General features: G+C 39.1%; 1 protein-coding gene across 10 annotated transcripts in view; it reads left to right on the top strand.

Moving 5' to 3' along the window:
• The window catches only part of DTNA (dystrobrevin alpha), a 234,632-nt gene that overhangs the window by 133,392 nt on the left and 86,401 nt on the right, over positions 1-14,839 (top strand). For 8 of the 10 annotated variants that reach the window (XM_071554578.1, XM_071554583.1, XM_071554577.1 and 5 more), the window contains 2 exons: positions 484-551; positions 6,338-6,418. In XM_071554578.1, the coding sequence (XP_071410679.1) occupies positions 485-551; positions 6,338-6,418 (148 nt within the window). In that variant the 5' untranslated portion in view covers position 484. Of the gene's footprint in view, positions 1-346; positions 396-483; positions 552-6,337; positions 6,419-14,839 lie in introns of those variants that run through there. The other 2 variants (XM_071554579.1, XM_071554580.1) reach the window with 2 other exon arrangements.

Below are 14,839 nucleotides of genomic sequence, written 5' to 3'. Positions count from 1 at the left end.
AGAGGGTATTTTGTTGTGGAGTAGATTTAGTTGCTGTTGTTTGGGGGTTTTTTTGTCTCCTCCACCCAGAATTGGCTAGAAAGTAATTTTCTAGAGTATAAGGTAATATCCAAATCTTTTATGATTTATTCTATCTTACATAATTTAAACTGAAGATTCCTTATTTAAGAAAACATAAAATGAATTTAAGAGCTTGTGTTATGTAAGCCAGTTAGTTACATCAAGCAGAAAAACTGAACACTGCCTTTGGGAGGGGAGGGGGGAGGAGGACAAATGCTTGAAAGCAGAATCTAGGGAATGGAGGATAGTTTGGGGACTGGGTTCTTCACAAACCACGCCACAGAGAGGCTGGCAAAAGGCATTGGGTACACGTGGAACATCACTCAACCTCAAAGGTTCTTCAGGATCAATTTTTGGATGCTTATGTACGTATGTTCAGTCTGGGAATAATACTTAAGGTTTTCACACAATTTTGTCTTCCAGAATGATTGAAGATTGTGGGAAAAGAGGAAATACCATGGCAGAAAGAAGGCAGCTGTTTGCCGAAATGCGTAAGTATGCATATGTTTTGCTGTGATAGACCAAGCCAGTTGCTATGCAATGTCAGTAAAATTTATGCAAGCTTTCCACCTCAAATCTCCATTGCACAAATTATTTAATATTGCAAGACCAAAACTGCATGAAAATGGGCTGATTTGGCCAGATAGGACAGAGGGATTTTCTACATCAGATTTTTTTGATTGTTTTATTTTAGTCAGTATCTTCTTGAAACAAAGATGCTGCAGTATACAGATAGCAATGAAGAGGGGTAAAGGTCTCCAAAAGACTACATCATTTTTGGAGGGCATCCATGGTGGGTTGACCCCAGCCAGCTGCTGAGCACCCACATGAATACTTGCTTAATCCTCAGCCAGCCTCCAGCAGGATGGGAGAGAATATAGGGAGCGCAAAAGCAAGCAAACTCATAGCTTGAGATAAAGACAGTTGATTAAGTGACAGAAAGGGAAGGAAAAAATTACAACAAAAAACAAGTGATGCAAAGGGGGTCACTCACCACCTGCCAACAGCAGACCAATGTCCAGCCAGTCGTCGAGCAGTGTCCCCCTTAGAAGAACAAACTCCCCGCCTGTTCTTTCCCTAACCCAGTTTTATTGCTGAGCATGATGTTATATCATATGGACTATCCTTTAGACCAGGTGGGACCATCTCTTCTTGCCATGTCCCCTCCCAGCCTCTTGCCCATCCCTGGACAACTCTGGGAGGGAATAATGTAGGGAATGAAAAGGCCTGGGTGCTGTGCAAGCACTATTCAGCAGCAGCTAAAACTGTGGTGTGTTATCAACTCTTCTTAAGCCAAAAATCTAAAACACAGCACCACGCAGACTGCTATGAAGAAAGTTAGCTGCATCCCAGCCAGACACACTACAGGGACTCATGTACTTCATACCCCACTTCAGCACATTTTTGGTAGTTTCTAGCTCTGTGCTCCCTGGAGAATAGCGTGTCAGGCACGTACTATATCAACACTGCTCCTGTGCTTCTGACAGTCATCTCTTATTTCTCTTACAATCAATCCACCATTTCTCAAGGAAATTCTATTATGTGTGAAGTTTGAGACTGTCACCCTGTTACTAGATTTACCTGAGTTTTGTCTGTATTTACTAAGCTTCCTAGTGTTTGTCCCCTGCAACATAGAAACAGTGTCATAGCATCTCCCTAATCTTTGGCAGGAAACTTAAGATGAGCATTGCTGGGACTTGAGTTACTGTGTACTGAAAGGCCAGGCCTGTGCTGGTAAATTGAATGTGCTCAGGACTGTTCTCCAGGGATGAGGCCTACATCTGAGCTCTCCAAATTAAGGACTTCTTGTTCAGATAGCATACTGAGAACTGTCTTGTCCCATTCCACTGTGTCCACTAGCTCTGTTGTGCCCTGTAATTATTTTAGTATCACACAGATCTTACTGTTGTAACTCAATATTTCCCCCTGAACTCTTCTCTCTGGTGACCAGTGACAAGACCTGAGGGACAAGACCTCCCTGTGTCAGGTGGAGGTCTAGCTTGGATACTAGCAAAAGATTCTTCATCCAGAGGGTGGTTGAGCACTGGAACAGGCTCTCCAGGGAAGTGGTCATGGCACCAAGCCTGACAGAGTGCAGGAAACGTCTGAACAATGCTCTCAGGTACATAGTGTGATTTTGTGGGTTATTCTGTGCAGGGCCAGATGTTGGACAGAGTGATTCTTGTGGATCCCTTCCAACTCAGTATATTCTATGATTCACTTGTCTCATGTACAGCTCTTGGACCAGTGGAGGAAGGGGATGTTCTTTGGCTATAATAAAAAAGTGAATTTGTCCATTTTCAGAACATACCATGCTTTAATTAGAATTATAGAGGTGATTTGAGTTTTTCTCAGCTAAAATCAATGGTCCAATTACCATTAACTTCAATTAATTTCAAATATTTCTAAAGTGTTAAAGATTGTAAGAATTTATGGTATGCTCCCACGGTTTTGAAGGCTGTTTTGATGATGGGTTGTTTTGGAGAAGTTAAGGAGGTGTTGAAAAAATCAGCACTTGGAGGCAGAGGAAGGGCTATTTTCCCATACTGTACATGAGTAGTTATAGTTTATTATTTTTTCTTACACATTTTAGTATTTTGACATATTTACTTTAGTTTATCTCATGTGTGCTTACCTTTTCTATTTGCCTACCTCTGTTCCTTCACTGTTCCAACTATGGAAAAAGAGGGGAAAATATTAAGTCTTTGTGAAAAACTAAATGTAGCTTAGGCAAAGAAATGTCCATATTCATAGAACTTTGCATTTTGAGAGTCCCTTGGACTCCTTTATGTGTAAAGGTTGTGTTTCAGTGAAACAGAAATTCACTGTGGGATTGCACTGAGGTGCCCTCATCTGTGTGCAAGCCCACACTTCAATATGTTTAACAAAAACCATGTGATGTGCTTCAGATGTCCTACATACTGTAGGCCATGTGAATCTTCTTAACATTATGACAGACATAAGCATATGGTAAAAAGTTGAACTCCATAACCTGCCAATATCAGAGGAAGAAAATATGTAATATAAAGGCCTTTGCCAGTGTTTTAGGTTCTTGCATTTATATCTGCAAGCCTGTGATTAAAACCCCACAATACTTTCAAAAAGTGGGTCATTTCAGACTACACAAGTTGAGGGAAAAAAAAATTCTAACTTTTCCTGCCTTTTTAAGTGGGAAATTTGTCCTGAACAAGGAACAGAAGGATTTGGCTCTGACTTTCTGACTTTAAATTTGGGCCACTGTGATTTTCCCTGTATTTTGAGGAGTTTGGTTTTTTGGTTTGACTTTTTTGTTCACTTTCCTTCTGAAGAGAAATCTTTCCAGTTCTAAATTATAAACCTTTGTGAATTAGTGTCATGATCATTATCATCTTCTGTTGAGTCCGGTGATTAAAATTTGAATTATGTCTTACAACTCAGAATGCCCTACTGGGCGTCAAAACACTAGGTTTTAGTGTTACCTTAGTCTTACTTGACATGCTCCAGTACATCCAGACTGATGAAAGGTTCAAGATGTACATCACTGTTGTGCTGCCATCATGTATTATCCAGCAAGAAAACAGCCAAAGCTTGCAGTGTATTCCTTTGTTATATTTACGAACTGCAGTGTTACATGACATGAGCGTGTTCAAAGGAAACAGAGTGAAGCACTGCCAGCAGGCAGAAGGAAGGAGAAGCCACTGGCAATACTGTAGGCAAGTTACAAATTTTGTGTCTTGTTTGCCATGCTCAGTCCCACACATCTTTCCACTTGTTTTTCAGGTCTTTGCATGTAAGTCATGTTGCTTTTCTACGGAAGTTACTTAGCCAATAGATCTCTGACTGTGACAAAATATGAATCATGATAAAATTGTTGGTTCCAGGGATTTATTAGCAATGACTACTCCCCCAAAAATGTCAAAATAATACCATACGTTGTGTGTGCAAATAGTGTGTGTGTGTGGGGAAGCAACATTATTGACTACAAATTTGTTTATTTAGAATAAATACTGCAAACTCAAAAATTCAATGAGCCAGAGTCTCAGTTTGCTTTGACTCTTTAAAACTTGTTAGAAGGCTGAAATTTTATAAAGAAGGACTGGAAACTTACTAGTGGCTTTCACTAAAGAGGGAGAAACTTATATGCATTTTACTCATCTGTCCTATTAAAAAGGAAAGTCTCAGTGTTGCAAGCATTAACCTCCCCTTCACCAGTAAGGAAATTTTCCAAAATGAAGAGAAAAACGTGTATAATTTTAACAATAAAGCACATGATGGAAAAAAAACCCACAAAAGTACTTCCCAGACCTGATGGTTACCAGTTAAGGGTAATTTCTCCCAGAAACAGATAGTGTCAAGACAGCTAAATGGCCAAACGGAGTAGCTGGGAGCCCTAGGAAGATAGTATGAGAGAATTTGGTCAGGAAAAGAGCAGAACCTGGAGAGAGGGGAGAGCATGTTTCTCATTTTCATCTCATAGGTCAGAGCACATTTGAAAAATTTGGATCCAAATGATGACAGATTGTTTAAAAAAGTGTGGGTGAACAATGCTATCATGGGCATTGCAAGCTTCAGATAAGGTTTATTAGGGAAGCCCTCCCACTGAGTCACAAGGTGCAGAAAGGAGTCCTTACTTTCCAAACTTCCTCTCTGAGAGGCATCTGGGTGCAGCCAGATCCAGGCCTAGTCTCAGATTTCGTCAGTGTTTTACATCTAAAGGATTATATGGGTGTAATTGAACCTTCATATGACTTTGTCCTGCAGGATTAAGGATATATTTGTGTGAATGAAATAAATATTTATTTAAATTGATTGTAAAGATAATGATTAGACTAAAATACTTTAATCAAAATTATCTACCATACAGTATAGATAGTTATAACTATAATATACTACACTATTTATTAAATAAATAATTTCAAAGCTATTTAATAGTTATTAAGTAGAGATCATTACTCACCCATACCAATGACCACGGGCAAATCTCTTTCACTCAGCCTCAAAGAGAAACCTTGAGGGCCAGTCCCACTGAAGGGAGGAATCTCCACACTCACCTTGAGAAGCATGTTAGAAGTCCCTGCTTTTGAAAAGTAGGACTGAGCTTTTATAGTATGAAGTGATTGACTGTCAATCAAAGGTTTCTTGGATACCTGTGCCAGCTCAGCAGCCTTTAGCTCTGCAGCTTTATGTAAGTTATTGGTACTATCACTTGTTGGCTCCTTTATCAGGAACTTTGTTTGCCACATCCTCACCAGTGTCAGTTCCTGTCAGGAGACACTGTTTTTCACATCCTCAGAATGTTTCACTTTGGGATTGTGGAGTCAGGCTGGTCACATCATTCTTCAACAACCAAAAGCAGTGTGATCCCCCTTCTCCATCTGTCACTGATAACTTTTGCAAATAGGGGAAAGTTTGAGCTGTTTTTACCCCCACTTAGGCAGAGTTGCATTCTACAGATGCCAACATGGCCATCGGTACAACAGTGCAGCTGAGTCGAATAATGTCAAGAAGAATGTTAAAGAAAGCATTTAGGAAGCTTGTGTAAAAGCAGTGTCGTATTCCACTCAACTTCTTTTACATCCTCACTGTACCTTATTTGGATGTGTTTGTTGAACATTGTGCTAGATTTTCTCCCCAGCCTGGTCCCTCTGTGTTCTGCTTGTATGTGAAGTAGCTACCAGCCAGTTTGTACCCATCTCCCGGACAGCTGCTTTTGAAAATGTTACCAGATCTTTAAGTTGCAGCAGCCAGGACCAAACTAGGTGTGAAGCAGAGTCTGAGTTCTCCATAGCAGAGAATAAACCTCTGCACAATGGAGAAAAGCCTCACACCCTTTGCATTATTTTTGCCCCCTTCTGCAGACTGCCATGACTCTTTAAGTTACGGCATGGTATTTTTTCTTATTTAGTTTGCTGGCAATACCCTGTTTTGATTTACCATGTCAGCTAAAGATACTTGTTTTGAGCTATTTTTGTAAAATATTAAAATTAGATGGAGGTTTTTGCTGCGGTTGGAATCTGGCCAGTGTGTCTTTTAGCCTACAGCTTGACCAGATTGTTCTTCAAAGTGACAGACACAGTGGGCTGACTATTCCTTGCCTTCCTTTATCAAAGTCTTTTAACACTGTAGCTCCTGACATTCCCCTTCTCACTCCTCTCTACTCTCTACGCAAAGGAGAGAGCCTTGAAAGTTGTTAAACAGAGTCAGCTCATGTGTCCTCTTTGTTCTCTGGCTTCCCTGCTAGCAAAGATAGACACGGGTCATATTCCATACAAATGTCACCGTTATTCTCTTCCACTAGGGGCTCAGGATCTGGATCGCATTCGTTTGTCCACCTACCGAACAGCATGCAAGCTTAGATTCGTTCAGAAGAAATGCAACTGTAAGTATGTCAGCACTTCTTTCACCTACCATTGTTATAAGCTTTCCACTGCACTTCCCAGTCTGTCCTTCACATCACTGACATACTGGGACTGTTTGATCCAGCATTGCAAAGGATCTAATCACAATGCCTGGGCCGATTTTAAATATTATTTTGTTTATATAAGGAACTTGTTTCAAACATGCCAGTGATTCAGTCATAGAAGGGTGGGTCAGGATGCAGGACACAAGTTTAATGAATTAGTATGTTAACGATATTCTGCAATTTTCTTTAAAAATGGGGTATTATTGCAAGATCCTGCAAAGGAAATTATTTTCCGGCAGCATCGTGAGAAGAAAAGGTGATTCCAGTCATCATCTATTTGGGCTGCAGCAAAGTGCAATGTCAATCAGACCCTTTTTTTCCCAGAAGGCCAGCTAGGCACAGCTCTTCTGAGAGGGTGAACCTGCTTGTAATCTCTGCATCTCTGTCTTCCTCCCTCTAGATTTTATTGTTGAGAAATTTCTCACTTGATTAGTGACTTTTTTAACTTTTCTTCTGAGATTCAGTCTTTCTTCCTTTGCAGCTGCAGTTTCTATTAGCACAGTAATGTGCTGTGAACTTTAAAGGAGAAATACGTATCAAATCTGTAATGGAGTGTATCCTTTCTTCTCCATCCAAAATAGTATATGAATACTTAGAAGGGCAGGTCTGGGTTTATGTGTTTTAACAGACCTTTCCACACCAAGTTAAAAAAAAAATACTAACCAGAGTAACTCTTGCCAGCAGTAGCAGTGGAGAGAAGACTAATACGGAGAAAACAAGTGGGTTTTAGTCTTCATTTCTAGGCTAGAATAGCAACTTTGCTATGTTTGTGCTAGGGCACAGTGGTAAGTCTCTTAAGAAATGCTCACTGCACGTAGAGATTAACTGCCCTGGAGAGAGTTCCTAGTTTTGGGGTTACATGTGTCTGTGTTACAGAAACATTTATAGCTTATGCTGTCCAAACATACTGGAGAAGCCAACTTGTGATGGAAAATATTTTGAAGAGTACTTATTGTGTTATTAGCCACAGAGCTGATTGTTCAATCACTTGTGCAGGACACATCTCATCTTTTTCATATGTGTTCAGCTGAAGTATGAATTGAAGGATTAGTATCACATTAAAAGCAAGCTGCCAGACACTAAACCCAGGGGAGCTTTAGTACCTGCCCAGCAGCTGGCTTCTCCGATTCAGGAGCAAATGTGTTGAAAGGCACTATTATGTTGCATTCAGTTGTTTATTTTTTAAAATTTTATGTTTAAGAGGATGACATTTTCACTTCATTTTCATGGTAACAGAATACAGTAGTCTGAGGTGATGAAAGTATCCAATTAAGTTGACAGTGACAGCAAAGTCTGTATGCAACTGTATGCAAACCAAATCAAAAAACCTAAGGGCTAACAATAGTCTCATTGTTAGGAGTGGCTGGCTGGCTAAAAATACAGGTTGTTAATCTTAATTTTGAGCCTCTTCTTTATCAGCTGTGATCTGCTTTTGCGGAACTGTTGGTTCTGTTCCTAGAGAATCAATACAGATGCCCTTGAGTTCGCTAGCTCGTGCCAAGTCAGTCATGGACAGGACTTGCCTTCTGGTCGCCTTTGATTAGCTAGGAGGAGTAATTTGCTGGTCTTATTTCTGTTTTTGTATCAAATATATTTGTATCAGTTTGTATACAAAATATTTGTATTAATCTCTTCTGAAGAAAAAAAAAGTTCAAACTCATAATGTCTTCCTAAGAATTAGATTCTGTGCAACTTGAGGATTAATGCCTGTTGCTCTGGAATGGACTGAATTGTGTCTTTTCACCATCAAGTACAGTTTTCTCCTGATGGTTTTGGGCATACTACTGTTCTCCCAGATGGCTTTCTCTTATCAATGGGAACTCATTCATCTGACAAGTATTCAAGCAATGTCTGTCCAAGAAAAAACTTTTAAACATGAAGACACTGAACTGAGCACTGGTTAATGGTTAATATCAGACCTCTGGCTCACATCAGCTACTGTTTGGGGCTTCTTTCCCCTACAGAAATTGTCATTATGCACCACCCAATAGTAAGCTCATGAGAAAGTAAAAAAAGGGGACATAGGAAAAAAATGCTTTCTGCTGCATATGAGCTGCCTCATTAATGTAGACTATAACAACAAAAAGCTCAAAGACAGTTCTGCTCCACTCCCAGTGCATAGTAACTCCTGTCCCTCAAGCCATTCTAGTCTTCTTTCAGCTGTCTTCTCCTGCCCTGCCCTGGCACAGTGGCCCAGACTTACTAGGGAAAAATCGCTTGGAATGAATGTATTTAAGGTGTTCCTTTAAAGAGCTAATTTAATAAATTGCAGAGAGCTGCTCTTGGCTACAGGCTGAAGGTGTATGAGGATGGAAGCAGAGAGCTGCTTTGAGTGCCAGAAGTGTTTTTTCCAAGGAAAGCAGAGCAGAGGTTTTATTAGCACTGTCTTTTTTACCTGAAGGTGACCATTAGCATAGGCAGTCATGGGATTTCATCTAATAGGCAGCTACACTTATCACATACAGTGCACTGTTTGTTTCTGCCATCTTTAGTGCCGACACAGACACAGATTCATCTCCTGGACCCTCTTTGTGAATTCTTCTCTCAGTACAAAAGTCCTTTTTGCTGAAACCTTCAGTGGCAGGCTGGGTTTTACTGGTGGAATAGTCAGTGTGTTATGGGTAGAAATGTTTTCAAAGTCTAAGAGCCATTCTCTCTTGCTGCATTTCTCCTGAAACTAATTAAACTATCTGGATAAAGATTATAAAGAATGTGACAGTGTACCACCATTTACCAGAATGCCACTATATATGTTGCACTTTGAGTACTAACACTAGATCAAATTAATTGCTCTATGGAATTATTTCATTTCCATAAGAGGAAGACTGCTCTGCAGATTTTTATGTCTTCAAAATTGCAAATACATGTATTTCTGATAATTCTATAAAGCTTTAGGAAAAGTACTGTGTGTGTGAAAAGTATTTCTTTTATAAAAATCTCTCTGAGCATTTTAAAGCAGCAGTTTAAATACAGTCATCAAAGTGTGAAAAATCATTATCAGTCATTGTGTTGTTTGTCAAAAAGGATAGAATTAAATCCAGTCCAACCTCATTCTTCAGAGAAGCAAGAAATTCTTCTTAAAACTCAGAAAGTAAAGAGACAAATTTGAAGAAGCTCTGATTTTATCTTTCAAAGCAAAATTCCTGCAAATTTAAGCATTCCTCTTTGCCTAAGTTAACACTACAAATAAGTAACAATGTTTACAAATTATTGTTGATATACCTCTGAATCTGAAAATAAGTGCCCAAATGTGGGATGCAATATGTGACAAAAATCCTCAAAGTAGGAGACCCACAAAATTCTGAATGCAGAAATGTTAGACGCTGGGAAACTTTGTTAATGCACCATGAATGTAAACTAATTTTACGCTTCTTATTTCTGCTGACAATTTCTAAAATTGGAAATAAAGAAAAGAAGAACTCTTATGTGATGTAGATACCTTTGAGGATATGGAGGGTATAGGAAGAGATAATTGCAGGCTACATGCTTATTACTTTGCAGAACTCCTGTAGCAATAGATATGTTTCAATAGCAATAATCTCTTAGTTATGATAACATGGGATGTACATACCTCTTCTGTAAAAAAAAAAAAAAAAAAAAAACACCCCCAAAACCCCCCAAAGGAATACTAAATAAGTCTTGAGAAGATCTTGATATTTGGGCATGAATAATTCCAAATGAATGCCATGAATCACACACAGGTGGACCCTGGAGAAAACACTGCTGGTGTTTATATCATGTTCAGATCCCAGAATGTAGGGCCAGTGGTGTGTGAGCTGACTGTGGCTGCTTTACTGGATGATGGTGTTGGATATAGTCTCAGAAATAGCAGCACCCTAATCATTAGAGGTTAAATTTCATTATTTGTGGTTATAAGAGCAGGTAGGAAGCAAGTCCAAAAACCTGATCCAACATGCTATACATGTTTATTCTCTTCTGTCCTGTACAAATTGTACAAAATGAGAATAGCTGACTTCATCATATCAATTTTCTAAATGTGCTTTAAAGGTGGTCCTAAATAGTGCACCCTTCAAGAATCAAGGAGGAAGATAGAAAAACTACAGGTGAGCACTGTGAGGTCCAAAACAGTCATAAAACTTGAAAACCCTCTGAACCAATGTAGCTCTGACCAAGGGTATTGTTCTTCACTTCACCTCCAGTGCATCAGAGCAGGTTTTGGAGCACCTGATACACATTCTCACCATACATACTCCCACTCAGCTCCCGTTACCACCAGGAAAATGCCATCTTGACAAGGTTGATTTGCAGCTGTTTATCTGTGACATCCAGACACAGAAGAATCATAGTCTTTCCTAAAACAAGGCTTGTAGGACCACTGAAAGCAGTTAGATGTATGTCTTGACGTTCACCAGTATTTGGGAACCACCAAAAAGCACAATTTATAGTTATCTCCAGTGATCATTGTGTGGTGGATTTATTTTAATATTTGTTTTTCAGTGAATTTATTAACAAACTGGGATGAAATACCATGTTCACATGCAAATTCCCTCTGGGCTATGGTGGCAGCAGGAGTAGGACATAACAGTGTATCATAATCAAAGCCATTATACCGTTAAACATCACTCACTAATACAGACCCGTATGGCTGGAAAACTACTGCTCTCCTTGATGAACTGTCTGAATGTGTTGTGAGATTATTCTGTGACTCTTGCTGCAAAAGCAGATTTTGTTGATTTCCCTAGATCAGAATAAATAATTGGCAGTTCAAAGTGTGAATCAAAAGCTGTGCTAGTGATAGTTATATGTGGCTTAATTAATGCAGACAAAAAGGGAGCTTGTTTGTCTGGTAGTTTAATCTCAACACCTTGGGGTATTGGTGTCTTTGTTTCTCCCTTCAGTACTGCTCAGTGTGACTGAGATTCTTTTTTTTAATTCTTTCAGCCTGTCCAAGATGTAGTACAGCTGTTCCCACACAGGGAGCACAGCTGTCATGACTGTGATGGAAACCTTGTATATGTCCAGGGCAGTGTCCTCTGCTTCCATCTGCTCTTAGTCCTGCCTCCTCTGGGCTTAAGGAGTCATAGTTGAGGCATGTAGGCATGTCAACTTAATTTCCATGCATGCTTTTGTGTGCCTCCTTGATCTGATCTGCCCTTTTACATTTAAGTTAGAATAATTTCTCCCCTCTTGACATATAATAATTTTATACTGAAAATGAATGACAGTTATTGTAAATACATTATTTTTAGATGCTTTTCTTAAAGCTCTTTTCTGTCTGTACCTCCTATAAGGCTACAGCAAGCTGCTGTCCTAGAAACTGACAATTTGGGTATGAAACAATAAGATCAGACTGTATGAGCTACTGGCCTCCATTATGATGGCAAGCAGTTTTTGAAAACTTATTTGATTAAACTTAAATGAAATTACTAGGGTTTGAGGTCTATTTTTTTATACTGAGCTGACACCTAAATTATCATTTTATCCCATTCCATTCAATATGCCATTCACCACAAAATGAAAAGTCGTACTATCTGCTACTTGTAGTTAAGGGAAAGGATAAGAGAGTCCTAATTCCAGACTGCAAGTGGTGCTGTGGCCTTTGTGTTATCCATTGGCCAAGATCTCAACAGGAGATCTGTGTTCAACTTTCTCTTCTAAATGACAAAACCTGCACTGATCTTACATATCCAAAAGAGTTCCCTAAACACAAAGCTAGAGTATATTCACAAGTGTTCCAGTCTATCCTGTTGATGTTAAACTACCAAATCTTTCATTTTCACATATTGATTTAGAAACACGTAACTACTTCTCTTTACTTAAACAAGAACTCTTGCCAGTGTAGTATAAAGACATTCTTCCTTTGACTCAGTGAGTATTTATTTTCTCAAACATGAAATGAAGTGCACAAGAAATTTGCAAAGGGGCCAGAATCCCATGAAGATCCCTGCCACGGTGGGAGGCATTCATTGTCATCATCCTGCCTTTTACTTCTCAAGTACTGTATATGCAATTTTTTGCTTGTTCTTCTCTTTTTTTCTTTCTCTCTCTGGATGGCCATCAGAAATAGAGCCACCAAACTATCATGACTCTACAGAGTTGTTTAGATTATATAACTTAATCCTTCATCACTGTAGGTTTCCATGGTTAGTGATCTGTTCTCATTGTTGGGTTTTATGATGTTTTTCATTCTGTATTGGAAGCAATAAAGCACAAGAGAGATTCAGGGTGGGTCACAGTGCAATCAACTGAATGACAACCAGTGTTGCCTATTTGAGAAGTGCAAAAGGCCTGCTTGGCTATAATTTGAAACAATCTGCCTCTTGAATTTGTGATCATGACATTTTCATATTCTTCTAAACCCTCAGTGATCAATCTTGTATGAGATATCCTTAAAATCTTAAAATTTGGGGAAAAATCACCATTTTGAGTTCTTAGTTTTATTCTTCTCTGTTGACCACCTTGGATATTCTGTGAGCTGCTTATTACTATTACATAAAGGTAGAGGCTGAAAGTATTAGTTGTGTTCTTTGTTTTCCATTTTAACAGAAGCCAAGTATTAGGCATTCCCTTAGAAAGAATGACATTATTCACATGGCTCCAAGAGATATAGCTTTAAAAAAAGAAAAAGCACTCTATATTACAAGAGTCATGATACCATTGTGTAAGTTACTAATTCTGGTATCCTGCAGTACTTGAAGAATGGAAAGAGAGATGAGTTAATGATTTTTAAAACTTTTTTGTTCCTTTGTCTTAGAGTCTGAATGCTCCTGGAACTGCTAGTACTGTTCCATATGGGTTTCCAGGCAACTATGGGGAAAGGATGCATATATTATACATTCTGCATTATGCATCAATTATTTAATCAAAAGTTCAAAAGGGCTTGATTTAGCATATTCCCTGCAGACAAATCCTTAGTCTGTAAAAGTTCGCTCACAGCACAATATCCTGAAAATGGGTTCAGATTTTCTTTTTCTTCTAACTGTAAACGTTTATTAATATGCTTGACAATCATAGTAGCTGTTGGAGAGCCGACATATAACCTGTGTATTTGGCATGTTCATTGAGGGGCTGCTGTTCAGTCTTTTCTTCAGTATTAGCATGAAGTGTACTGTTGTTACGTTAAAGGGTTGTTGTATCTCAGTTGTCCCTGAGCATTTGCTCTCAAAGGCTGCCACTGCAAGTCTGTCTCGTGCAAGATTGAGACAAGAACTATTAGTGGATATTTGCAGTTAATTTTAATGTCAAAAAGAGTGAACCAAACAAGCATATCTTAAACTCTTACATTTTCATTTGCTTAGAAATTGACTTTTCAAACAGCCAGAATTCCAAGTGGCTCCTGTTAAAAACAGGAGTTGCAAAAGATTGTCAGCTAGTATTTTTTCGTCCTTTACAAAGCAAAATTACTGAATTGGCTTCCTTTGAGTCAGAAGTTGACAGCAACCTGGACTAGGTCATGTCCCAAGTATGTCTACATGCCACCCTCTGCTACACGGGTGGCTCAGCACTGCCTGGATGCAGACAGCTTTTGTAATTGGATCATGAAAATGTCTTCTTACTGACTTCTGAACTCTGTGAAGACTGCCATTCACAGTGCTATTTCTGATGGCTTTCCTGATGCAGGTTTAAGGCTGGACAGTCTGTTCTGTTCCCAACTTATGTCTCTGAACATCAGTCACCTCTGTCTGGCAGCCTTTGGATGAGTTACTCCAAACCAGAAAGTCTCTGTAGCCTATTTCACATTGGTCCTCTTAACAGATGCTTGAAACAAAAGAAAAAAAATTACTGGTAGCTTAGTAATCTTGTAGACAATCTAAAAATTGCAAAATATATGGAGACATACTGTTTGATGGAAACAAACCTTTACCTTAGCAATCACAGGATCACTGTGTCCTGTTCATCTTCATGTGTGAGCTTTTTCTTCTTTCACCCTCTTGTTCTTCCCCTCAGTCTGTCTCTTTAAGTCTCCTTAATCATTCCCTGTCCTTTCTTCAGCTTTTTGTCATTATTGGTGTCATTTGCTTTATCTCTGATTTCTCTGCAACTCCTGTTCCCTTGTCTGCTCTCTCCTTTCCTGTTATCCTCTTGGGTCTAAGAAACTTTCTTCAGGCAAACCCTCTGTTACGCTTAGGCCTTTGTTCCCTTTCTTTGGTCTGTTTTAATATGTTTTGTTTGGGTATTTTGCTGGGCCTGCCTTGATGTCATGTGAGCACCTCCATAATTGTAAGAGTGCATTAAGCAGTGTGACTTGCTGCAAGTCACGTGTTGGTCATTCTGTCATTTTTGTTTTTCTTCTATGACATCATGTCTACATGAAAAGGGAGGAAAAAGGTAACAAGTCATCTTTGAGCAGCTGTCAGTGACTTTGGTGTTCGTGAT

The sequence above is a fragment of the Pithys albifrons genome, chromosome 4 (genome assembly GCF_047495875.1).
Source record: "Pithys albifrons albifrons isolate INPA30051 chromosome 4, PitAlb_v1, whole genome shotgun sequence".
Classification (NCBI taxonomy): domain Eukaryota; kingdom Metazoa; phylum Chordata; class Aves; order Passeriformes; family Thamnophilidae; genus Pithys; species Pithys albifrons.
This window is presented reverse-complemented; position numbering and strand designations above follow the sequence as displayed.